The 25,238-nt window shown below is 44.2% G+C and overlaps 1 protein-coding gene across 1 annotated transcript in view; it reads left to right on the forward strand.

Annotated features, from left to right (window-relative positions):
* The first annotated feature begins 1,376 nt into the window (after positions 1-1,376).
* The window catches only part of PDE8A (phosphodiesterase 8A), a 154,842-nt gene continuing 130,980 nt past the window's right edge, over positions 1,377-25,238 (forward strand). The window contains exon 1 of the mRNA XM_042039290.1: positions 1,377-1,784. Within this exon, the coding sequence (XP_041895224.1) occupies positions 1,719-1,784 (66 nt within the window). The 5' untranslated portion in view covers positions 1,377-1,718. The remainder of the gene's footprint in view (positions 1,785-25,238) is intronic.

The raw sequence follows: 25,238 nt of genomic DNA on the forward strand, positions 1-25,238 counted from the left end.
ATTCCTTTAACAGGAAAAAAAACTAAGACTAAACTAAAACCCCAACACACAACAAGACAGACACTTTCGATTTTGATAAAATGTAATCTCAAACTACTTAAAGACCAATTTTAATTAAACTGTTGAGAAATATCTCATGAAATCCTATGAGACTAATGATGAGTATAATTGAGCATGTGATCTCAACCAAATCACTTATGCACTTTGTGCTTCAGTGGCAGAAAGAGGTCTAAAAATCAGATTCCTGTATGGCTAATTTTTAATGATGCTGCCAATATCAACATTGGATTAAAATATGTTATATTTGAACAGAATTAACGTTAGTCTTTCTGCACAGTTGCCACTACCCCCCCCCCCCCCCAAAAAAAAAAAAAAAAGCGGTTTCCTGCTGCATAGAAAGAAAAGTTGCATTTCAGAGAGGGGAAAAGTGGCCTTAATTTCTGAGAGCAGCCAGTGACCCTGGATTCCTCTCTTTTCTTTAAAGAGAGGCCTTTCCTGAGACAAGGGGCTGTGCTGAAAATGAAGCCATGTTTGTCTTTAAATAGATGTCAGAGATCACAGTCGGTTTCAAAATTTTAGGGCAGCAGGTATCTGCAGTGGCACTGCCTGATAGGCAGTGCAAACAGAACAAAGAGGGTTGATCCTTTGTTACCTGCTTTTATTTGTATTTATTGTAGCCCTTCTCTATCGTGTACAGTGTGTTTGGAGAGAAGTGTCACTTCCTAAATTGAGTGTGCTCCTTTAGGTATGTGGTTGCTCCAGAGAAAAATAATCCATTTGCTTCAGAAAGCCCCTGGAGGCCGTCTTATGGTATAACCTGATTTTTACTGGCTCTAGCAGGGAATGGAGGCTATTTTGTAAATTTATCCCTGTTTTATGTAGACTTCTGAGAATGAGTGGAACTTTTTTAAGCTGAGCATGTGGCAGATGGAAGTCTTGTGGGTACCTGGATGGGCACTTGTGATCTCTGCTGCAAGACACCCTGTGGACATTACCCATCCAGCCTGCTGGGGTACAGGGTCTGTGCATCCTTAGGGAAAAGTGCTTAGGGGTTTGACCCCGATGGCATTCACTAACAGAGCCTGGTGGGTTTGCATGTGGCCCATGCATGTCTGCTGAGAGGTTTGCATCGATCAGAATTAATGTATCTCAGCTCAGAACAGTCAGCACCCTGCCATCCTCTCTGGGCTTTTTTCTTCTTATAAAAATATTTATCTACCCAAGCAATAAGTTGAATGTAAGTTGCCTTTATTACTGTAGTGACGTTGAATGGTTGGTTGCTGGGTGACCTTGTTTCTGATTTTATGGTCTAGGCCAGCTCTGGCAGCAGAGAGGTGTGGCCACGTATTGCACTCCGTTGTCAGGCTTCTCCTGAGATGATCAGAGGTTCAGTGTCAGTTCTCCTGCAGCACCTGGGAAGCTGTAAGCATTTGCCATTTGCTATGTGAAAACCTGGATCCACAAGGAAAGGCTGAAGGAGATAAATGCCTGACAAGGGGAACTATTAAAGCTTAAAAGAAAGGCCAGGCTCTGTGAAATGCAGCACAGAACCAGGATCTGCAACCTTGGATTAGACCAGTGACCATAAAACCGACGTGTGACTTATTGCAGGGCTTCCACAAACTGGGATACTGGAGCCTGCATGGTTTGCTTTGCTTTTGCTTGGAGGGTGATTTAATGTTTTTCATTGGAAAACAAAGTTTTGCAACTAATCAGACATGGAAGAAAATGAAGGAGCAGATGTTTCGGAAACCAGCTCTGTCTCTAATGGTCCTTGGTGCAAGGTGAGAACTTTGATTCCCCCTTCTCCCTCAGTTACAGAACATATTCTCTCTTTCTGCTGTTTACAAGTGACTTCAGTAAACCATTGCCCTTGGACCAGACTGAATACAACCTCTGCATCAGCTTTGTAAACAACTTCAGACATTCCTTAGAGCAAGGTTATGCTAAACATTAGGAACAGAAATGAAATGGTAATGTGTGTGGTTAAGTGACTGTCATCCACCTCACTGGAAAGTTTCAAATATCTGAGTAACTATAGGTTTCTGTGTTGTGGAAACTACCAAAATAGTTTTCTTAGGTGTTTGGAGAATCCAGAAACTTCATACAATTTTAGCAAAGCCACTGCTTTAAGATTTGCAGGTCAAATGTGTTGAGTAAAACTGTAGCAAGCAGAGGAGAAGATAAGCATTAACTTGGGCAAACAAATTGACAATTTAACTGCATGGAACTCAGTGTCCAGCAGCAACTCCTCCTATTGCCCCAGAGCTCACTCAGAGCATTTAACCTCCCGAATGGGTCAGCTGTGCTGCTTGTCAAATCCCGAACAATGACGTTCAGAGATTGTGTTCTGTTTGCTTGTGTTTGTAATCTGATCTCATGTAACAACATTGTCCTCAGCTCACATATAACCACGGGGGTAACTCTGACATCCTGCCTGAAAAAAAACCTTGTTGTTTCCTGTGCTTGACGTTTGAAAGATTTCCAATTTGGACAGGTTAGCATGTTTATACTAATCTCATCCTGTTACTTGAAATTAAATGATTAGCATTTTGGAAGTTGGACATTCCACTTTCATTTTGGTTTCCCCAAAAATACTGGGGTTTGTTATCTCCACAAGTTTCAGAGGGGAGTGGTGGAAGTTTTTCTGTTGCCTGTGCTGAGGCCAGGATTTCAGTCCAGACATTTATGCTTTGGAGAAGGAGCCTCTGGGAGGTCACATCAGAAATGTGCCAGTTTGGATTCTAGCTCAGTATTGCCTTCCCTTCATAGGAGTTACTTAAAACTAAGACAGAGAACTTAGGAAACTGGAAATTCTGAAAATAAAGGAGTGCTTGCTACTTGTTAAAAAATATTCTTAGTGAATACAGACGTGTGTATCTAATGAAAACAAGTCTGAAGAGCTGGTCAAGCAGAAGAAACACAATCACCTTGTCCTGTTGGAACATCTCAGCATTGATTGCTTGGTGCCTCTCCCCTGGCACAGCCCAGACTGTTGTTCTCATCAGTGCTTAGGGTCCTTCACTTCAGCGTGTCTAACAAAAACTAAAAAAATTGCTGCTGCATTTGCTATTTGCTGTGCTCATTTTTTGTTTACAAAGTTGGATATCCAGTAAAAAGGCAGAAGTAACACTCCAAAAACAAAAAACAAACAAAAAAAACAAACAAAAAAAAAAAAAGAAGGAAGAAAAAAGGGACAAAATAATGAGAGTTGTTTGTAAACATCAAGGCTGCAAATTATTCACATCAAATATTTGGCAACTAGGCAACAATAACAAAATATGTTCACAGAGCTCTAGAGCAGTTTGCAATCAAAAAGTCTGTTTTCATAGAATATATTGTTCATCTCATATCCTGATTTCTGTGGAGGCAGAAGGTTAGAAGCTGATTTCTGGAAGTAGTGTGCCTATTGGTGCTTTTTTAGACACAGATTTTAATTCACAGGAGCCTGGGCAGGATGCATGGCTGTGGCTGGAGAGAATATATTGAATAACAACATGCACTCTGTCATGGCCTAAAAGTTCACAGAGTAGGTGAAGATTTACATGTTATTGTTTTGTGGCTCATAGAATATGATTTTCTTTCTGTGAACCTGATATGTTCTAGTTTTTCCTTTAAAAAATGGGAAAAACTCCCCTCTGCCCTGGGAAAAATCTGGAGGATTTTTTCAACCATATTTTAATTATATTGGTTGCAGTCTTAAAAATCTTACTTCAGTGTGATAGCATATTTTTTCTCAATAAATATTGAGAAATAATATTGAGAATAGCTCATTATTCAGCTGTTCAGCAACTGCCTTCGCATCTTTCAAGTGCAAATTTGTGTTTGCAAATAACTTTGTCTGGCTCTCATTGTGGGTACAAGTGTTACTCATTAGAGCTCTTTGTCAGCATCCCAAAATGTGGTAATTGAAGATCCAGCTACAAATATTTCTGTTTGTGTTTCCTATCTTAGTGTTTAGTTTAAGAGGGCTGAATCTTAGGCAGAAGTGTGTTGATGTTCTTTTGTTTATGTTTATTATAAAATCATAAAATACTGTCATTTTCTGTGGTTAGCCTGGGCAGCGCCTGTGCTGTGGCTGAGCAGAGACCTGCACGTGGGCTGGCTCACACCAGTGCCAGCAGGGCCTTGCTGTCACACAATTCTAAATGCACTTAGAGGTTTTTAAATGAAAAAGGAGCTGGTTAGTTATTAACTTGAAGAAATATCTGATTTTAGAGAACAGAAGATTACAAAACAAACTGGATTTTCACCAGCTCCTGAAGGGCAAACAGTACACTGTGTCTGGGGGCAGGGGGGAGAGAATTTACTCCTCACATTTCCCTGCAGTGTGCGTTTGTGTTGAAGCTTTTTCACTCTCATAGTACTTGATGTAAATGTTAATTAGCACTCCAGGGGAAATGTGTTAACAAATGTACCTTTGACACAGGTCCACAGCTCCGCTTTGCTCTGTAGCTGCAGGCTGGAAAGATTAGCTGGCAAAGTAGCTGGTGCTGCTTTTGAGGAAACTCTTCAAACAGGAGTTCAGGGGAGCTTGCTGAACACTTGGATTTTGCTGCTCTGCTGCAGCTCAGGCTGCTCTTGCTGCTCTGTGGAAGAGGTGCTGGGTAAAATGTGAGCCCTTCTAAGCAAACTCCTAGAAAAGGGATACTTCTAACCATTAACAGGCTTCAAATAAGACTGCCTGGGTTATGGCTTTCATGAGATGAAGAAAAAATGACTTAGCACAAACTTCGTGGCAGAATTTATTCCTCCTCCTCCCCCAGTGCTGATCTTGATTAGCAATAAATAAGGGTGGTAAAGTAATTCCTGTATGTTGTTAGAGTAGAAAGGTAACAGTAGGGCATTCATAAACACATTTACCTCATCACTGCACTTCTTTGCCTTTCCATTAACAGCAGGGCAGAGATTCAGAAATGGAAACCATTCACAGGCTGGGATTTTTCAGCAGTATTCAAACCAGGTTAGCATTTAGATATATTGGTGAATTCTGGCCAGATTAATTCCAGAACCCACCATGACTTCTGTGAGAACATATGCAGAGCCACTTCTCAAGATCTGGCTTGTTCAGCTATTCATTTCTGTGCAGCATCAAATCCTGATTTTCCCTGATGAGGAATAGCTCATATTTAAGACACAGTGAGAAGAGTCCAAGGTTATTGACCACTCTCTGGAAATGAGGTTGGTAATTTTAGCCCAGCCCTCATGAAACTGGTCTGGGGTTTGCAATAGTGATGAAAACCCTGCTGCAGGAGCATGCCTTTACCTCCAAGAGCAAAGGGCAAAACTGCTGTTGGGAGTCCTTCCCTTCCCTGGAGCAGGATGTTGCATGAAGGATGCTGGTGTTACCACATGGCTCTTGATCAGCTGGGCTGACCCTGGCATCCCTCTTGTGTTGCCCTCAGTGGGTATTTACAAGAAGGATGCCTCATACTTTTCCCCTTCCTGTAAAATGGTTTCTTTCTGGCTTTTATGGCCCTGTGGGGAGTTTCAAGCCAGTGAGCTGTTGCTGGTGAGGGGCCATAGCTCCTGTTTCAGAGCTGACTCTGAGGTTTTCAGGGACTCCAGCAAGGAGTGGGCAGAATGTGAACTAGTGCATATCTGAGTGGTGAGCGGCCCACGGGACACGCTTCAGAGCCCCTGGGCAAGCCTGACCTCTAAGTAGGTCAGCCATGGAGAGGCACTGCTGCTTTGTGCTCACCACGTGTCCAGGCTGCAAGTGTGAACCAGGCTGTGCAGGGTGTGCTCGGCCTGTTTGTCCCAGCCGTGCCTTCAGCTGGGCTTTGCCTGTGGGCTGGGACAGCCCTGGGATGGTTTCCTGGCACAGGGAGCTCATGTGAGCACTCTTATTTTGAAGTGCAGGTGAAAGAAACACCAATCTTCTCCGCAGTGGGAGATCTCCTCACTTTGAATTGCTGCTAGATAAATGTGGCCTTGACTCGGTAAAATATGTCCAAAACTACTGGATGGAAGCCCTCTGGCAGGGTGCTGCCTGAGGATGCTGCTGCTGCTGGGGAGGAGAGTTTTGCTGCGTTTCAAACTGCTCCCTCCTTGCCCCTGCAGGGAGCCCCATCCGAGCAGAGAGCACGGAGCATCCCAAACCCACCGTGTGTGGAGGCACCGAGCAGGGATGGGGAGCCTGGGAAGGCACCCACCACCCCACAGCGCCTGAGCCTGCCCTGGGGGGTGCACTGACTCCACCAGCCCCTCCGTGAGCATGGCTGGATTTTGGCATCCTCCAGCTGCCCATGAAGTGGTGACAGAGGTCAGACCTGAGCTACACTGGTTGGTGCCGTGGATGTGTTAGACCACTTCATTAAGAGTGATGGGCTGGATTAACATCTGGCCCTGCTCCTGCTGCAAAGCTCAATGTGAGAGATGCTGGGCCCTGGGTTTGGCTGCCTGAGGAGGAGACAGCACATGGCACCTCCAGAGTCAACTAGTGATAGGTCATAACCAAGCAGACTGCCTACTTCTGTGTCCTATGGCGGTGACAAAAGATAAAAGTAATTTTTATTGTTCAAAAAAAATTGTTTCAATAGCCCTCCTCCCCCCCAATTGCAATTAGTTTTCTCAGCTGCTATACTTTTGCTGCTTGTTTCTATATTCATAAACCTTGTCTTCCAAATTTTAGCAACAATAGATATACCAGTCAGCAATTGTCTAAGACCATGTAAAAATTGAAACTTTAAGGACAACAGTTCCATCCAGAGGGTTGTTGTCTAACTGGCTGCTTTGGTTTTGGCTCTTGCTGTATGTAATTTGACTCCACAGTATCCATCCAGGGGTTAAAACTCAGCTCAAGACAAGCACAAAACTCTGTCAGGTTTTGATAACTTGTTTGCTGTCTAACTCAGCAATAATCTGGTTCTCGCATTCGAGTAAACTGATCACCCAGCAGGAACTGGACTTCTGCCTTGTTGAAGGATGAATGTTGATTTAGTTGCTCAAAAGGAAAACATACAAGAAACGCAGAATTCTTGTTGACCCAACAACTGAAAGAAACATCACAACATTTCCTAAATCAACACACGGCAATTCTCAAAACAAAGTCTGAACAGCAGCCAGAAGCTTACAAGGCAGGAGATGATACTGTGACCAAACTGAGACCTTGAATCCTCCCTGCCTAAGCCATGGGGTGAGCTGGGAGCTCTGTCTGGTGACGTTCACTCGTGTCTCAGAAGAGCTGCTTGTGCATGAACCTACTTGCTTTGCAGTCAGGAAATTTAATTATTGCTTCCACAGTCGCCCTCACAGAGTACCCTCTGCATGAAATATGCATTCATACCTGATATGTCCCATGATTTTTTCTGTTTCCGCATATGGAGTTAAGGTTAATGTTCCATACACTGTGGACAAATAGTAGTTGTCATGGGAACCATAGCCTTGAATTTCCTGTCTCTAGAGTGATTAAATTCCCCGCAGTAATTTTGCTTTATTGGTTTGTTTCTGTAACTCCTTGTTTCCTTGGTTTGCCCTGCTTGAGGACATTTCACAGGCTACTTGGATCTCCTCAGGCTTTTGCATTTTGTACACCAGTTTCAGGAAGAATTGAGTGTTTTTCACACGGTGTGTGAAGCAGCAGGAAGTAGAGTGGAGTGAAGCCCTCCCAGGGGCTCTGAGCCCCGGGCTCTGCAGTGGATACCCGGCTTGTTGAATTCTGTGCTGCTGGAAATCCCCAGCCTCGCTGAGCAGCCCCCTCCAACACCTGTCCAGCTTTAGCATCAGGATGCTTCCTCCTGCCACGCTGTATCTGTGCTGTGTGAGGGCACCTCCTCATGCCCTGTCTGCAGGAGATGTGGAGAGCACCTTTATCTGTTCTCCTCAGGAGCCTGATGCTGGTACAGCCAGAGCGAGTGGTCAGCCTGCCTGCTGGAATTCACATGGAGAGCGTCAGCAGGAATCTGATGGGCTTTGAGAGTTTCTATCCCTGGTCCCACAATAACAAAAGGGATTTGGGGGCCTTTATAACACTGCTAGCTGCTCTGCCAGTGCTTTACAAACTGTCCAGATGTTTAGGTTTATTCCATAATCCTAGCCCTCCAGAAAATGGTATAAAATAATATTGAAATGGGAACAACAGCCTGTAGAAACATATCCCTAGCTGGTAAGTAAAATGAATAAGTTGCTGTTAAATGCAAAATTTTATGCAAAAGGCATAAAAAGACAGTGGGAGCTTTTGCTGTTTAATCTGAAATGTTCTATAAATAAAGCCAAGTGGCTACATATTGACAAAACTGGTCACCCCTAATTTAAGGCATGTCATAGGCAGTGGAAAAAGTGTTCCCATAGACTAATGTGGATAGAAATAGAGAGCAATTTGGGAAACTAATGCTAGAATGGCATCACTGTAACTGCAGACCCTGCAGGCTGGATGTCAGTGCCACCAGCTGAACAGTGCTTTCCTTCAGCAGCCTTCGTGGTACTGAGCTTGGTTAACTGGCACTGTGCACTTCGAAGTCGTGATAATTAAAGTTGGAGTGTCATCTGCATTGTAATTAATATGCTCCTCTGCACCTAATTCATTCTGGCAGTATAGATTAATGATGGTAAATGACCAACAAGGATTTATCATGAGATGATTCTTAGTTCTACAGGCTGCCTCAGACAATTACAGGAAGCGATTGTTAACTTCAGGCTATTGTCCCAGCGTAATCGTGCATGTGCATTCTCAGCGTTGTTTTGCAGTAAAGCCCATCCAAGGGCTTCATAAAGACTCAGTTATGGCCCCTAAGAGGCTGAGACACCCTCGTAAACGTGGGAGAGGGGAAGCACAGGCTGGTGACACCGCTCTGATTTCTCAGTATCCCAGGGCGTGTAGTGTCTGCCGGTATTGGCAGGAGCTGAGATGGAGAATTATTTCTGCAAATCAGATGCTTTTGCAAATGCAGTTGTGTTGGGAGGTCGGGCAACAGGGTCAGCTGTGCAGTGGGGTACCCAGCTGGGGCTGGGCAGCCTCGTTTGTTACCAGTACTCTTCCTCTGTGGCAGTGCTGGCGTCTCCTCCTTCGGTGCCATGGGGTGGAAGGACCTTTTTCTCTGAGCACGTTACAGGGCCACAGTACCTCAGCAGTCCTGTCTGCCAAGAACTGCTGGCATCTAAGCAACAGCCTCGAGAATGGTCATTATTTTGAACTAGCAAAACGCACTCTATAAAAAGAGATGCCCCCTCAAAAGAAAGATACTGAGCTCCCTGAAAGCTTAGAGCCTCAGGAGGTTTCACAAGTCGGGCTTGCAAAATATTGACTTTCAAGCCAAGCTGGTCACAGCTGGGGGACAAAACCATGTCATGCTAAGCAAAAGGTCATGAAAAATTATATAAATGAAGTGAAATTTTCCAAAGCATATAAGGTGCTCAAGCTCTTCTTGCTTCTTGCAAGAAGTGGTTTCATCATTACATTTTCTTATAATAGCTTCCTTGTGTACACAAGGAACTTAACCTGGCTTATTTAAACTGCATCATGCATTGCTGCAAGAATACCTGATTAACAAGGTGATCAATGTGTGCTGTTCCACTTGTCAGTCAATAGGAATTAATATGCAGGAGACTAGTTCAGAAATGAGAGATTATAATGGACATTTGCTTTCCTTTGTGCTGAAGTGTTGCTGCGTGAGCAAACAAGTGCTAATACGATGAGCTGAGCTCCACTGCCTCCCCTCCCTGAGGCTGGCATGTTCCTCACTCCTCGACTGTTCCCCCATTTGTACCAATCCCAACCTTCCTCCTAGGAGCAGTGAGGCTCCTTCATGCTTGCAGTAGAGGCCTGGGATTTTTTTTTTTCCTCTGCCCCAGGGATGTTCCTGGGAGTGCCCCTCCAATCTCCTGTCAGTCCCATCCAGCCTCTGCAGCACCTTTTGCAGTGATGGCCATGAGCATGTGGTTGGCTGAAGCTGTCATTGACCCCAAATGGACTGGAGTCACTCTCTGGTGTGGTTGATTTACCAGTGTCATGTACTCCCATGCCAGACAAAGCACAAGGCTTAACTGCAAGTGGTTTTAGTGTTTATCGGAAAATATTGCTCAGTTTTGCCCGTGCTGCCCTGGGGACACCAGCGTGATCCTGGTGGCTGCTGGTTGTGCAACAGTGCTCCCTGTGCTACTTCTCTCCACTTTAATGACAGAGTTTCTCTTCCACCAGTAACCACATGGGATGGGTAATGAGACCCAAGCAAATGAGAAAGGTGGGGAAAGAATGAAAAAGCAGAAATACCTTTTATTTTCTTCCCCTCTTCTTCTTCCCCCTGGTAACAATATTTATTGGTAAGCAGGTGTAGCTGACCTGTCCCTCCTTCCCCAGCCTCAGAGAGATGGTGATGAGGTGGCTTTGGAGGGGAGGAGTGTGTGGATGAAAGAGGAGATCTCTGGGGCACCATGGCCATGGAAACATGCAAAGTTGGTGTTAGTGTTTGTTATTGTTGGCTGCAGAGATGCCTGCTCTGCACCTTCAGCCCTGAAGGAACTGGGGTACATCTGAAAGGGTTTATCTGTGAGTAAGAAAAGAGGGGCTAGGAGCAGAGCCAGATCAATGGTGAGTTTTTTTGTTTGCTCTCTGACCCTTCCCCCTCAGCTATGAAATATAAACATAGATCTAATGAAACTAAAAGCAGAGGTCCCTTTGGAGAAAATTGAGGAGGCTTAGGATGAAAATTCTTAAATGTTGCAAATTGTTTTTATTCAGTCCCAAACAGAATGCCTGCAGTTGCTTTATATGCTGTTTATGTTTGTCCTGTTTCATTTTGGAGAAGAAAAATCAAACCCAAACCATTTCATTTAGAAAATACCAAAGCAAAACATTTCACAGAACCATAGAATAGTTGAGGTTGAACACTGGAGATCATCTAGTTCAACCACTCTGCTCAAAGCATATTTGAATATGCTATACATTTCTGTTTCAAATTTTTATCTGTGTCCATAGTAATTTCCCAATTTTGGCTTGAATTTCTAAACAGATCTCAGTTCCCTCCCCAGTTGTATTTTGGGATCAACTTTGCATTTACTGATTTTTATTTTCTTAGGCTTCTACTTGGGAAATCGATGTCCTCTGTGCTAGGCTGGCAATGTATGCTGTCTTCAGACTCCATGCAGAAAGTGTTTTCCAGATGTCATGGATTCCATGTAGCTTCTCTTTTCTTCTTCTGCATAGCTTTATATAACCACAAGTGTTTGACTTTATATCTGCTTATTACAGCACACTTGTGACTTAAAAAGATGTGGACACTCATGGGAGCAAAACATTAGCATTTATTATAAAAGGTAGTGATATACTGTCTGGTTGGCTTCCTACCTGTGTCCACACATAGAATCATAGAGTCATTTAGATTGGAAAAGACCTTTAAGATCATCAAGTCCAGCCATAAACCCAACTAGTCCACCACTGAACGATGTTCCTGTGATCTCAAAATGCAGACTTATGTCTGCCAACGATTTACTAAAGGGACAAGGTAGTGTCTGTCATTTATCCACTAACTTTTTTTGCCAAGTTAAAATAAAAAACAACCCAAAACCGAAAAAAAAATTCCGAAACATTTGTAGCAAATAAAGAGCAGCTGAGGACCCAGAAACATGAATGACTAGGATGCCTCAGACTGGGATGTGCCCAAAAGCTTACACAAAGCCTAAAAAAAGGTTGCCCATGACAGTGTCACCCATGTGCCCCGTGGGCTTTGACATCTGAATTCCTACAAGCTGGGAGTGAGTGCACGGTCTGAGCTGCTGTTTTGGCAGAGATGTTTAATAGTAATTAGTGTGATTTGGACACTGGCTGGAGCAATACAATTGGATTTGTCCCATTTGGAGTCACAAAGTGCTGTGGGCCAGGACTGTGGAACTGTCTTTCACCTCTGTATGAGAACTGCCCTAATGTGAACCTCATGGAAAGGAAACCCCTCACTTCCAGTACAGCATGAAGCTTGTCCACTCTTTGTGAAATGGAAAGACAGTAAGGAATCTCAGAAAATGTAACTCAGCCCTTCTATAATTTTTTCTTTCTTTTACCAAGGATTTTAATTTCCTTTCCTGCCTTTTCTTATTGCAAATAAAAAAAACCCCCAGAAACCAAATGGCTAAAACTCCAGGGTTCCTTAGCAAAACTATTCCCTCATGCTTTCAGCTGGAGCAGTTTTCCAACAGTGACATGAGCTCACAATATGTTAGTCTGACTCTAAATAAGATTTTCCAGAGTTGGCTGAAGGTTTTGGCTTAGTTCTAGAATAAACTGCTCCGGAAACCTTTCTGGAGCGGATTCTGGATAACCTGGCACCATTCAAAGGATTAAAAAAGTCATGCATCATTTGCCCTTTCAAAATACTCAAGGCTTTTAAATTTCTCACCCCAGAAAATGTCTTTCTTTTCATCAAACATCAGCTGTTTCCAATTGCTTCATTCTATTTTGGTCACTTATTCTCTCTTTTCCTTCCCATGCATGACTAAATATCTCCTTTAAATCAACTTGAAGCAATTTGTTTTTCCATTCATCCATTGGGTTGTGCTGGTTTCTTTCACCGTTGGAATGCCACGTGAATGTCATACATTGAAGGAGCAATATCATCTGTGCAGTCCTGAGCGCAGGAGTACTTGGCGCCAGTTCTGCAGCTCAGTACTTGAAAGGCACGAGAGCTGCTGGGTTCTGCGTGCTTTAACTGGTTCATTTGCTGCAGCTCTGAGCAGAAATACCATGGCAGCCCCACACAACGGTGTGATGCCCAGGCTCGTGGTCTCATGATGAGCATTCTAGCTCTGGACCAGTGGGACTCATTCTGCCTCAGCTCAGCACTAAGCTCAAGCAGAGTGCTCCATCTGAGGGTCAGGCATGCTGAGCCTGTGAGCCAGGACAGGCTGCTCTGGCCTCGCTCCTTGGGAGGCTTCCTGAGCCACTGGTGCAGTGCCCGGCTGCCACTTCGGCTGTGCCAGCTGGGCAAAGGCACAGGCTCCATGCTGTGCATGATTCCTGGCGTGGATGTGGCCTAGGAGCAGGTCACCTTACGTAGAGGGGACTGGATGCCTTGTTAAAAGTGCACTGAGGTGCCGGTGCCAGCCCTCCTGACAAGATCGTCCGTGCAAGTCCCGCATCAAACTCCAGTGACCAAAAAACCATCCACACCTCAGTCCTGCCAGTGCTGTGGTGCCTAAATGCAATCTTGCCTTGATCTCTACAGCTGATGAGTAAGCACACTGCTCTTCAGTAACCTTGTCTTGTTGCCCTCAGATTAGAATGAAGTTTCTCCAGTCCTTGATCTCTTGTATAATATACGAGCACCCCCCAGATTTCTGACCCATGCATGTGTGACACATGTGTTTTCCTTTCAGTTGACAAACACAGAAGCTGAAATTATCCAGAAAAAATAAATACCAAGGCCAAGCACAGGAAAGGGTTTGTTTCGGTTTGGGTTTCTTTCTTTTGGTGAAGTAAAGAATATGCTGGAGATAGATTTGACAAAGTGAGTGATCCAAATTTTTGTGGCAGTTGCATCCCAGCTCTAGCTGTCACAGCCACAGCTGATCCAAGCTGTGCTGCGTTCGGCAAGGGAAGGAGTCAGGTTCAGACCTGCCAGAAGGCCCTGAACACTAAACCCTTCTGTCCAGAGAGGGATATGTAAAGCTACGCTTCCTCAAGATTGCTGCCAAATGACTAATCTTGGACACTTTCAGGCATTCCAGCATGTCTGGTTAGTGGTTACTCTAGCCATCCTATCGTATTTTTGGGAACCAAATGTCTTGCACGCTGAAGCTAGGTGCATATTATACGAGGGGTTCCTATAATGGATGTAGGTAGAGTTAGCAGCCCGTGCACAGTGGCTTTGCACCAAAGATAACCTTGTGAACAGGGAGCATTGTGTACATGCTCAAAGTCAGACATGCAGGGGAATCAGTTTAGTTTACTTAGGAGTCATGGGCAGAGAGGGATTTTTAAACACAGATTGAATGAATCAGCCCATTAACTTCTGTTTTCCTTTCCATGCAAGTGACGAGTACCTGTTACAGCCAGAGGTGAGCTAACAAGACAGAGCTCTGCAATCAGCCCCGGGTCAGACCAGATCACGTTATTTACAGTAAAAGAGAGCTCAAATGCTTTCTGCAAAGAGATCCCAAGCTCAGACACTATCCTGTCACCTAACCTTGCTTGTTCCCATTTACTGAGGGACTCCCTAAACCTGGACTGTGGTGATTCTTTCATTGTATGTTGAGAGCTGTCTCGGGGTGTACTCCAGGGAGTGTTCAACCTTTATCTCATGGGATTTTCCTTTTTGTTTAAGGTCCAGCATTATTTGGTTTCAAAACATAACTATATGTCCAGACCCTGACTATGTCCTGTACGTGTTTGAATGCTCTCCTGTAGGCAGCACATCTCCCAGAGGCTACTTCTGGTTCATGTCAATGATATTTGGGGTTTCACTCTGCTTTTTACTTTGATGATAAATTATTGTGGTTTCCAAAGGTTAATCATTAGTGCCCTGCAGAAGAGATGTCCTGTCCAGATAGTGTGGTTTCCATTTAATTGTCTTTTTGGATCTAGCTTTGTTCTTATACTGTGGGGTAATGTGCCAAAGATGGCACTATGCAGGCTGTGTTGACGAGTTGAACTGTGCTACAAAATACTCCTTTTGATCCTGCTGTTTTTTCTGAACTCCATCAGCTCCCTTTTTTTTGCCTTATATAGAAGCCCTTTGCCTTGTATCTCCTGTTTGGATCAGTGTTTGATGGGCTGGATCAGGTCACAGTACTTTCTTGTCTGCCTGAGACAGGATGGATATCCAAGAGGATGAGTTGACCTCCATCACAGCTGGTTATGTGAGGAGGGAGCCCTACACCAGTGAAATCCCAGCCTCAGCTAATACATTAATTGTCTTGTCTTCATAGGTAACACTGAACCTTCTTATAAATCTATTCGATTTTATGGCTACATGAATCTATTGTATGAATCTTTGTTGAGAAGTACAGTCAGTAACCAGCTGTACCAGTGCAAGGAGCTATTGTCATGTCCTAACCTGTTCCCTAAAATATCAGCTGTCTTTTCTGAGGAGGCTTGAAAGCTCTTTGTCAGGGTCCATCCACCCTGGCTAGCTAAGCCCAATTTTAAACTCACACAACTCAATACTCATGAAACACACTTCAAAAGAGAACTAAATAGCTGCTTCACGTGGGAAGAACTAGGGTCTATGGGTGCCACCCACCAGTTTCCTGGCTGGCTGGCTGGGCTGTGGCAGGGTTGGGGATTTTCCCCTGCTGATGCCATCTCCCAGGCAGTGCAGAGACCCAGCCCAGGTCTCTGGACAGCCGTGCTCAGCCTCCCTGACTCCCCTCTGCACCAGGAAAGGGAGGGAGTACTCCAGCTGCATCCGGCCCGCCTGCCTGGCCACGGGAGGCCCTTGAAGTACAGAACAAAATAAATTCCCTCAATCCTAGCAATTTTCTCCAAAGCAGATCAGCAGGCAGCAGGCCTATGTTCTGTGGCTTGCTGTGGGCATCTGTGAGTGTCCCAGGATGCCTGCGTTTGATGACTATATCCCAAAGCCATGTCTCTGGTGTTTTTCTGTGCCCACAAACAGCATTTGAAAGACATCACACAGAGATTCAAAATCATCTCCACTGGCTTCAGTGGAGTTGCTCCTGATCCAAGAGCTCCTTTCCTGGGTGCCAGAGATCAGGCACTCCAGGTGATTTGGCTGCAGAGCACATCAGCACACCTCTGGGCCTGCTCTCCATCCCCCCAGGTGTGCTGCTCTCCAAGGTTCCCTTGAACAAGAATTGAACTGATACACAAAAAATGCCAACAGTTCCATGCTCAAACAAGAGTTAGGAAGTCTTTTAAACAGGCTGAGTTAAGTAAATAGATGGAGATGAGAATTGTTTCCTTGTACAGCTGTGTTAAGGCTCTTTGCGGGTTTCTGAGCTTCCTCAAGTGTCACGTTATTCCCCCAATACAAGTCAGATACTGAATAAACCCACTGCATGTGTCTCCTCAGACACCAACTCCTTTTTCTGCAGTGGCTCCCCATTAGTAAAAAAGATGGGAGACATTCCTTTCTAGGAGCAAACCTGCTACACTAAATGTCATCTCACTTGACTGTTACTAGCATTTTCCTGATAAACTGACCTTCAGAGAAATGCACTCTTATCAGAAAGCTGTTTTGTTTAAAACCTTTTAGATGATCATTAGACAGCTCAAGCTTTTTCACTGGTGCAGATCAAGATGTGCTAGGAGAGGCAAAGTGTTGCTGCAGAATCATAGGTTATGTTGCACTTGAAAAATATGGAATTTTACTTGACTATACTAACTCTTAAATATATGATTTCCCAGAAACCACTGAAGCTTCAAAAGGTGGAGAGTTTGATGAAAGAGGTCAGATTACAGCCTTGCTTCTGGGCAATGACAAATACTTCCCAGGTCACTTAGAGCAAATCACTCAATATTTTCTCATCTCTAAGGAATTAGAATCATAAATCAACTAGTATTTATGATGTGTTCCAGTATGTCAGTGATAGGGCCATGTAACTTTAGATAAAAGAAAGTTCACTTTTATTTGTTGCTGAGAGACAAAAGGAAGCAGTACAGCATCTGTTCTAGAAGAAATCCATGGTTTCTATAATCTTCTCTGAAGTTCTTTTCTCACTGAAGCAGTTAACAAAGCTTGGATGTAATGTATTCTAATCTAATGTGCCTAATTTAGCTGAACACTTTAAATTCTTTCAGTTATATGGCTCCAGTCTGTCTGTTTTTGTTTTACCTTTTTTTCCACTGCTGAGCTCCATAATTGTTCCTTTTAGCCACAGTCACCTAAGGTCAGGCTGTACCTTGCTAAGGAGCCGAACTGCAAACAAGGCTAACTCAATCACGTGTCTCCAGCCCATTCCTGTTATTAATCCTCCCAAGTTCTGGGCCTAGCACTTGGCAGAGCAACTAAAGTAAACTTTTTATCAGAAGTTCACATTCTCCTCAAGTGGAGGAAGAGCTGGATAATTCCTGCCTTTATTTTTTTTAAGAATATTGTAACGTGGGAGCTACCTCAGATTTATTCCAGTAATGCAGGGGGCACAAATGTATTGGAAAAAACTTTGTGCAATGTGAATTTATCTGATAAAATTCTGTTTCTCTTCCCAAAATGTCTTTCAGAGTGCTTTCATCAGTAAATACACTGTCATTGTAACAAATACGATGCTGGCTTTAAACTGATGAGAAAATGGCCAAAATACATGCAGTTTATACTCTGACAGGAAGCTGGTCTGGGTATTTAGGTTTTGTATGAAATCTAAAGCACTGCAAAGACATTTTATTCCTGCTTCAGTCTCTGTGGAGAAAAGTCCTGCTTAATTTACTTTCTCCTACTCATATAATTTTCACAGTCTTGGTCTCTGCTTCCATGCTTTGTCTGTTAAGTTCATTGCATGGGAGCAGGCACTGCAGATTCAGAAAATCCAGTTGGAAAGGAGAGCAAGGTTGATATATTTTGTCCCCAGAGCTTCTGGGGGCTCAAGCTGCCAGCGCCTTGTAAATAGAAAGACCTAACTCAAAATGCTACACTGGGATAAAGGTGGGATCTGTGAAATGCAGAGTTACTAACTTGGTTTCCTTTCAAAAGTATAATCAATTTAGATCTGATTTTTGAAGTCCTAAAGACTAGGGTTTTTTTAAAAAAAGTGGTTATTTCTTTTGGTGCCCAAGACTGTCAAAAGGAAGATGTGATTTTTAGTTGTTTATATCACTGAGCAAGAGGGATCAGTCTGTATGGGGCCTGAAGAGATGTCACGTGCATGGTAGGATCCTGACCTTCTCAAACTACTCTGACACTTGCCTAATGAACTTCCAAGAGTGCAGGGAGATGAATAAATCTTCAATTGCTTTGTCCAGATTGGTATACTTGTTGTGGTAGTGAATTTAAGAGTGATTGTTTTGACTTGGTTACATTAATTCATTGTAAAGGTAACGCGTGGAACAGTTTGCTCTGAAACTCCCCAAAAGCAGAAGTGTAAACCAGATTAGGGTTGTGGGGAAAGGTGTGTTTGGCACTTGGGCCATGTGAGAGATAAGGGTTGCTCCTGGTTACCTGTGGCTACCAGGGAGAGAGGCCTTTATGTGAAGGGATAGGAAGTGGGGAACTGTGCCTAGAGAGATTTCAGGGAGACAGAGATGGCACCACAGCTTATTTCAAGTGAGTGGGGATTAAAAAGCCTCTTGATGGAGCACTAGGAAGCCACCCACTTGGGCACAGTAAGTGCAGACCCAGGAGATCTTGCCAAGGCAGATACAAACCATGAGATCAGCCCCCTCAGTTCATCAGATCCTTCCCTGCCCCATCTGTTTGGAAGTCTCTCACGAATTTAAAGGACATGTTTTCAAACTATTTTTTAACTCTCTTCCCAAAACATTTTGGAGATTTTTATTCTTTTTTTTTCAGTGCTTGCTATTGTTCTTGTGTTATAGAGACTGTCAACCCCTGCAGCACCCAGCTGTGCTGGCTGTAACCATAATTCACACAAACTGCCAAGTGCTGTTCTGCTTAATATAACAGATCCTTCCATGATAGCTGTGCTACAACCAGCCCTGGTGAATGTGTTGGGAAGGATGGTGCCCATTTGAATAAGATTTATGTTTGTTAGGGCTGTGGTGAGTGAGCCTGCAAGCGCTGCCTTCCCCTTTTCAAAAACTCGGAAGATTTATCTCCCCGATGCATCCTGAGTCTATTTCTCTCTTTTTTAAATAGCTATCCCCAGAAAACTTACATGGCTTGGTTTCTCCACCTGCCCTCAGTGTGGTTTCTCCTTATCTCTCCCCCAAGTTGTCATCTCCTCTTGCAATTCTTGTGGTGTTGCTGTTGCTGCTGCTCAGCTGGATGTGCAGACAGCTATAAAATGGAGTTTACAAGAACCACAATCTCTGGGTGCTGTGCCATGGCACCACAGACATTCTTGTACATTCCTCCTCACAACTGTCTGCATGCAGAACTGCATGTAGGCAAGGGTCAAGGACTGTGACTTCCCTGGTGGGATCTTGCAGAAATAAGAACACAGTTGGAAAAAGAGTTGGAAAGAATAGTATTGGAAAAATGCTCTGTCATTGCTGGACAATCAGAGCCTGATTGCAATGAAACAACTGGATGTGAAACATTCCTAGGAAAAGGGAGGTATTCAAATGCACAGCCATCTCTGGGTTACCTGTTGGCAGTAGGGTATGATCCTCTCTGCTAATTAAGGGTTCAGCTTCTTGCATAGGTAAGGACACTGCCTTCTCCACAGAAAGGCTTAGCATCGGGGAATGACTGTACACAGTCGGATATGACTGAGTGTATTTAAAGGTATTGTTATGACCCAAAGAAAGGAAATGTACTTGAGAACACAGCAAGGAGTTGTTAAGTATTCAGATGAGGTCCAGTTCCCTGTCTTATATTCAGACAAGCTTGTAGGATAAATTCTTCAGATGTTTTGGTGATCTAGGAACATAAATCTCACAGCCAGGACATGGGATTTTTTGCTATTGTGAATATATAATAAATCATTGCTCAGTATGACCATGGATGATGAATCTGTTCCTTAAATAATAACTTCAGCAACCATGAAAGCCATCTGTTTTGCAGGTGTACAGTCTAGTCTTAAAGAGTAATTTTAGGGAGTTTTTCAGCTTCTGCTGCTGCCATACAGCAAGGATAAGTCTCTAGACCCATATTTTATTGTTCTCTTTACCATTCTTACTCTGTCTGCCTTTGGGAAGGGTTAAGGATGCTGGCCCAGGAAGGCAGGCTGCTGGCCACTAGCAGCTGGTTAACCAGGAGCAAACAAGAAAGTGTCTGCTGGGCAGGAGGCAGTGGGGTCCTGGGAGAGACTTAGGGGCAAGGAGTCTGTGGATTTGAGAGCCTGTCTTGAGTGAGTCTTCCCTCATTAGCCTGAACTGATCTTTTAGTTGCTGGGGTAGACAATAAGGACTAAGAGCTTGTCCTTCTAGCTTTGATGACCAAAGAAAACTGATCTACTGATGGAGGAGACAAGTTGTTTGTTTCTTTTACTGATTTTCTTTTGTTTTCTCTGATTGGATCCAGGCAGGCCACAATGGGGTTGTGGCATTGGGAACCACTTCAGGAGTCTGAAGGGTCCTGAGGCTGTGGTCACTTTTGGGCTGAGGCTGGCTAGCTAAAAAAAGGATCCAATACTCTCAGGAAGCAGAGGGACCTCAGGCACTTGTAGGGTGTGAGAATTGGGTATACCACTCCACGTAAAAGGACCAATTGTCATCCTTGGTTTAGTAAATCACAAACTGAAAGGGTTGCATGCTAAACAAATGTAAGTTGGCTTAAAAATACTTAGGAAGAGAGAATGGAAAATTCTCCAAGAGGGGAACAGCTAATTCTCTATGGTCACAGCTGGCTGCATGGCACCGTGTATCCAGACAGATAATACTGCTTGTGAAGCACAGGATAATTATAGGGGAGTGGGTGGGGACAACAGTGCTTTGTTCCTCCCTTCCCCACAAATTTTTGGTCAACGCAAGGCGAGGCCAGGCAGCTGGAGCTGTTGGAGGCTGCTTTGGCAGCAGGTCCCCCTCCTGCTGCTCCTCCTTCCTGCTGGGCTCTGCGGTCGGCAGAGCTGGAGCAGCTGGGTGATACAGTGCAGCCTCCTGCATCCCGTCAGTGCTGCACTCCCTGGGCTGTGTAGGGCTCCCAGGCTCAGGCATTGGAAAGACATGGTTTAGGGGGAGAGCATGAGATGCTGGGGAAGAGAGGACTGGGAGGGAGAGCAGCAGCATCTGAAGGCCCATGCCCAGCCATTAAAGTTGGGTGGCAGAGATCTGCTCACCTTCTCTCTGCATCTGCTGTGGAAGCAGGTGCTGCTCCTGGGCAATGTGGGGAGAGCCTACCAAAAACGAAGTAGAGATGATAATGCTGAGGGAAACTTGAGAAACATTGGACAGTTGGACAGCAAAGAAGGTAGTCAAAGTGGAAAGAAGGCACAGTGGAGAAGGGGGTACATTTTTCTCCTGGAAATAGTGTGTCTGTCCTGCTGATCAGTGAGCAGTGCTGAGTGTGATGTGTAAACTACAGCTGAAAAAGCTGTTCTGACACCAGTTATGATGATGAAGCTTGTACGTACATGAAGAATCTGAGCTTTAGACTTGAATGTCTTTAGTGCTAGAGTTGAAAAAGTTGCTGACTTAGACTGCCTTGAAGGCTCTGATTTCCAAGTGGTACAGACAACTGTCTGTGTTCTGCAATTGCAGTTACACAACAGCAGCAGCCGGACAGCCTGCCAGGACATCAGGGCGGCCCTGCTCTCAGCTGCTTTGGGGTTTTTCAGGACATCAGGAAAGTGGTGCAGAAAACAAACTCATTGTACTTCTGTACATTCCAGGAGCTGGGGATGAGCTGTCTCAGGACAAATTTTACTCTTGAGTCACCTGAAAACGCCCTGTTCCAAGATACCTGATGCTCATACACAAACAAGCAGATGTACCCTCATGGGGTGTAATGCTGATACTCGTGGCTAAGGCAGCATATGGTCCTTGTTTCCTCCTCTAGAATATCTTGGGATGGAGAGACATACTCTGTCACAGCTTGCACGTGTCAGTAGTTAGTGTTGTAGAGTCCATTCAGCTGTTTGCATGCTGGCACATTTTCCACAGTTCCTCCTCCTCCTTCTCCCCACTGCCTCCTTCACTGGCCTAGAGACCAGCAGGATTGCCTAACTTTTCAGAAGGCCAAAAGACACAATTGGAACATACAGCTGACTTGAGGGGAGAAGCAATTAAAACCACACAGAGTAATCTTGTACCAAGACTGCTGCCTGTGCTCACAGGACTGCAGTCATGCTCGCTCTGCCTTCGTCGGACAAACATTTTTTCAAAGGATGCTGATATTTGTTGTTCATGCAGATGTCAGTCCATCATTTCTTCTGCATAACTCTGCCTGCCAGTGTCTCAGGTACTGAAGTACTATCAGAACTGGATTTTGGCAACAAACTTTTGCTCTGGGCTTTCGTATTGCATTTTTGTGTAACTGGACAGGAGTGAACTGCCCCAGTGCTCATGCACAAACTCTTACAATGTGCAGTGGAAATTGATAAGTGTGAAATGGATGGATACTGCTGATACATCAAGGGAAGTGGTTTTGCCTATGGAAATTTGGGGGGAGATAGCAGATATGGGGAATAGTGGAGGATACCTGGGAGACACTGTTGTTCAGTCTTTTGTCAAAAACATGAAGGGTCCACTGTAATTTCTCTGTGAGAAGGATGAGGATGTGGCTGAATAGTGTATTTTCAATCCTTTTAAATTTTTGACACTTATGTATTTGTCCTCTAGACACTTTGATCTTCCCCAGCACCCACCTGTCTGCAGATCAAACTGATAACAGTCATTCCAAGCTCTTTCCTAGGATTCTTTCTTATTCTGCAGTCCTGAACGAAATTCAGCCTTATTCTCCATAAATAACCTTTCTCTTTCCCCCGGTTGTCTCCTAGAGCTAGTTCTCTTCTGACCTTTCCCTTCCTGACTCTGTACTGACCTTGCACTTCCCCCACAGCCTTAATCTGCCAGTGTCTACACTCCTGGTCTTCCTCTGCTATTTTGCATGATTTCAATTTTTTTTATAATAATAATAATTGGGCTCACCATTTCCTGAGCTGCACTTCAGCAATAAGCATGAACAAGGCCCTTTATCCACACACCTCATACAGTATAGCGACAAATTACTACCACTGGCAATGATTTTGATGTTTTCACCTCTTGTCTCTGATTCCAGGCTCTGGGTAAATCTATACTTTCAACTGTATTTTTCTATTGGCAATAAAACCCAGAACCAGTGTTTTCCAAATTGTAGAGAAACAAGACAATTCCAGTGCTAGTGTCTTGTTCAAAGAGCAATTTTTGTCTTTAGTTGAATTTTTATCAGTGTGACAACAACTTCAGTGATTTCTCAATGGCTTTTATTAAACTGCTAAGGGTTTATTCAGGCTCATCTCATCCAGTCAAGGCAGTGAGAGTTCTCATCTGAAAACCTTGCAAATGGAGACTTGTTTTGTTTTGTTTTCATGAAGTTAGGCTGTAGAAATAATAAGTAATAACCTACCAATGAACAGTCATGGAAAAACTTTAAAAAAGAGCAAAGTGGTTGTGCACATCGTATCTGATGTACATTTTCTTGTTTTGTCATGCTGTTATCAAACAAAGCATTCCCCCTGCCCCCAGTATTTGCCTTTCATTTGCATAAATTTTGTATTAGTTGAGTGGGAATTTGTTTGCCTTCACAGTGGAAAGCAGAGATTTTTCCAATATTGACAATTTTTTTTGAAATGACACCATGAACTGTACATTTCATCTCTATGTACCTGCACACCAGGCTCATCTATTTAACAAAGTAGAAAGCTTAACTCTAGGTGTCAGCACTGCAAACTGAATGTGCAGCTCTGAAAATGAAGTTTTGCTGTCTCTGACTCCTGCAGTGCCACCAGAAATAAAGTGCAATAGCAGTTTTGCTGACAGATCCATTAGGGCAGAGGAAGGGAGCCCACATTTATGCTTAACAGCACAAGCAGGAATTGTAGCATTCTCTTCCTTCACAGTCTTTTTCTAGCTGCACTTAAGTGTGTTCTTATTAATGGGATCTAGTAAATAATGTTTAATATAAAGGAAAGAGTGAGGACAAGATCCATGTCCAAACAGTGCCCGCTGTTTCAAATGGGCATGTTAAGCCTTTCCCTTCATTTATTGTTAAATGCTTATATTAAGTGGGTGTCCAAAGTGATGAGAGGGTACAGGAAGCCGACTTCTTTTTCTGGTTCTAGCAGGCTGTATAGCTCAGCTAAATTAATGGGGTGGATGAAGTTTATGTGACTATTGCTTATACTCCAAACTGCACAGTAGCAGTGCATTGAGGAAGGAAAGACTTGATTTTCCAGCCTTTAATGCTAGCAATTATGAGAAGTAAATAAAAGCATTTCTGCATTGCAAGTACTGTGGTTATCCTGAAAAACCACATTTCTCAAAAACACTGACTTTTGGCTTTGCATCTCTCAACTTTACAAGGTGCTCTCATCTGGATCAAGTGATGCTGTTACACATATGAATGAAGAGCTGCTTCTTGCCATTCTTGTTGTCCATAGTCATCACTTATCTGCATATTTTGCTTTTAATGATGACCTGATGGCATTTGTCATGTAGTTAAGGTACTGTTTTAAAGTCTGGCTGTCCTGAATTCACAGACGTGCTCCTGCTGAATTGGATTCTTCTGAAACACACTGATTCTGCCAGGGGAGCACATAAGAGTTCATGGTACAAAACTGGAGTAATTTAAACAGTTTCCTGCTGTAACACATCATTTTCCCCTCTTCAGATGCTGGAGCTTATTGATAAAAGTCATGTCTCTGATATTTGGTTTTCACCATGCTCCTAAATCTAAAGTTTGGTTGGGCCTTCCTTAAACTGCTGTTCCTCAGCTAGGGAAAACAGGCAGGACCTTGGAGAAGCACCTCTGTGAGTCATTGAGAATAAAGGTAGCAGAAGCTACAAATGACATAGAGAAAAAAGTGAAGGGCACGTGAAGATCCTGTCGGGTTGTGTGTGGTCTGTGGTAGAGTACGGAGTCGTATGTCTGTTGTTGAACCTGGGTTGCACTTGAGCTGGTACTTCTGGAACACAAATTGTCTACGGCGGTAACTTGTCTTGCCCTGGGCATGGTGTTTAAAGGGCTTTAAATACAGTATGTTCTCCCTTAAAGTACCTACAGACATCTAGTCTCCCACCACATCTATAGGATAAGGAAGCATGGTTACTTCCATACGAAATGGAAACAGAAAAGGTTTATTTTACATACATATTCCAGGAAAAGTCTGCCTGCAGTTGATTTCCCAAGCCCCGGGGCCTGGCTCCACCCATAGCACCATCTTCCCTTTTCACAGCCTTTGCTTTCAAAAATATTTTCAAAGAAATTGGCACGGGCACAGTCGAAAAGGAAAACGATGGGAAGCAACAACCGAGTCCGTTGTCCGGCTGCTGAAGAAGGGCACCCGGTGTCTCACGGGGCAGCCGCTTGCTAGCTCCCCGAGGCGGCGTCCCGGGGTTACCCCGAGCCCTGAGCGGCTGCGGGCCCCCGCTGCGGTGCGGGTGTGAGCGGCGGTGCGGGGCCGCGGGCTCGGGCGGGGCTGGCGCGGCATTGGCCGCGGCCGCTGATCTGCATTGACGCCAGCGCGGGCCGGAGGTCAGCGCCGCCGGGCGCTGCATTGGCTCGGCCGGGAGCCGGGGCAGCGCGGGGGGGTTACTT

The sequence above is a fragment of the Corvus kubaryi genome, unplaced genomic scaffold, assembly GCF_017639235.1.
Source record: "Corvus kubaryi isolate FWS band 111438036 unplaced genomic scaffold, C.kubaryi_AGA036_p1.0 37394, whole genome shotgun sequence".
Lineage (NCBI taxonomy): Eukaryota > Metazoa > Chordata > Aves > Passeriformes > Corvidae > Corvus > Corvus kubaryi.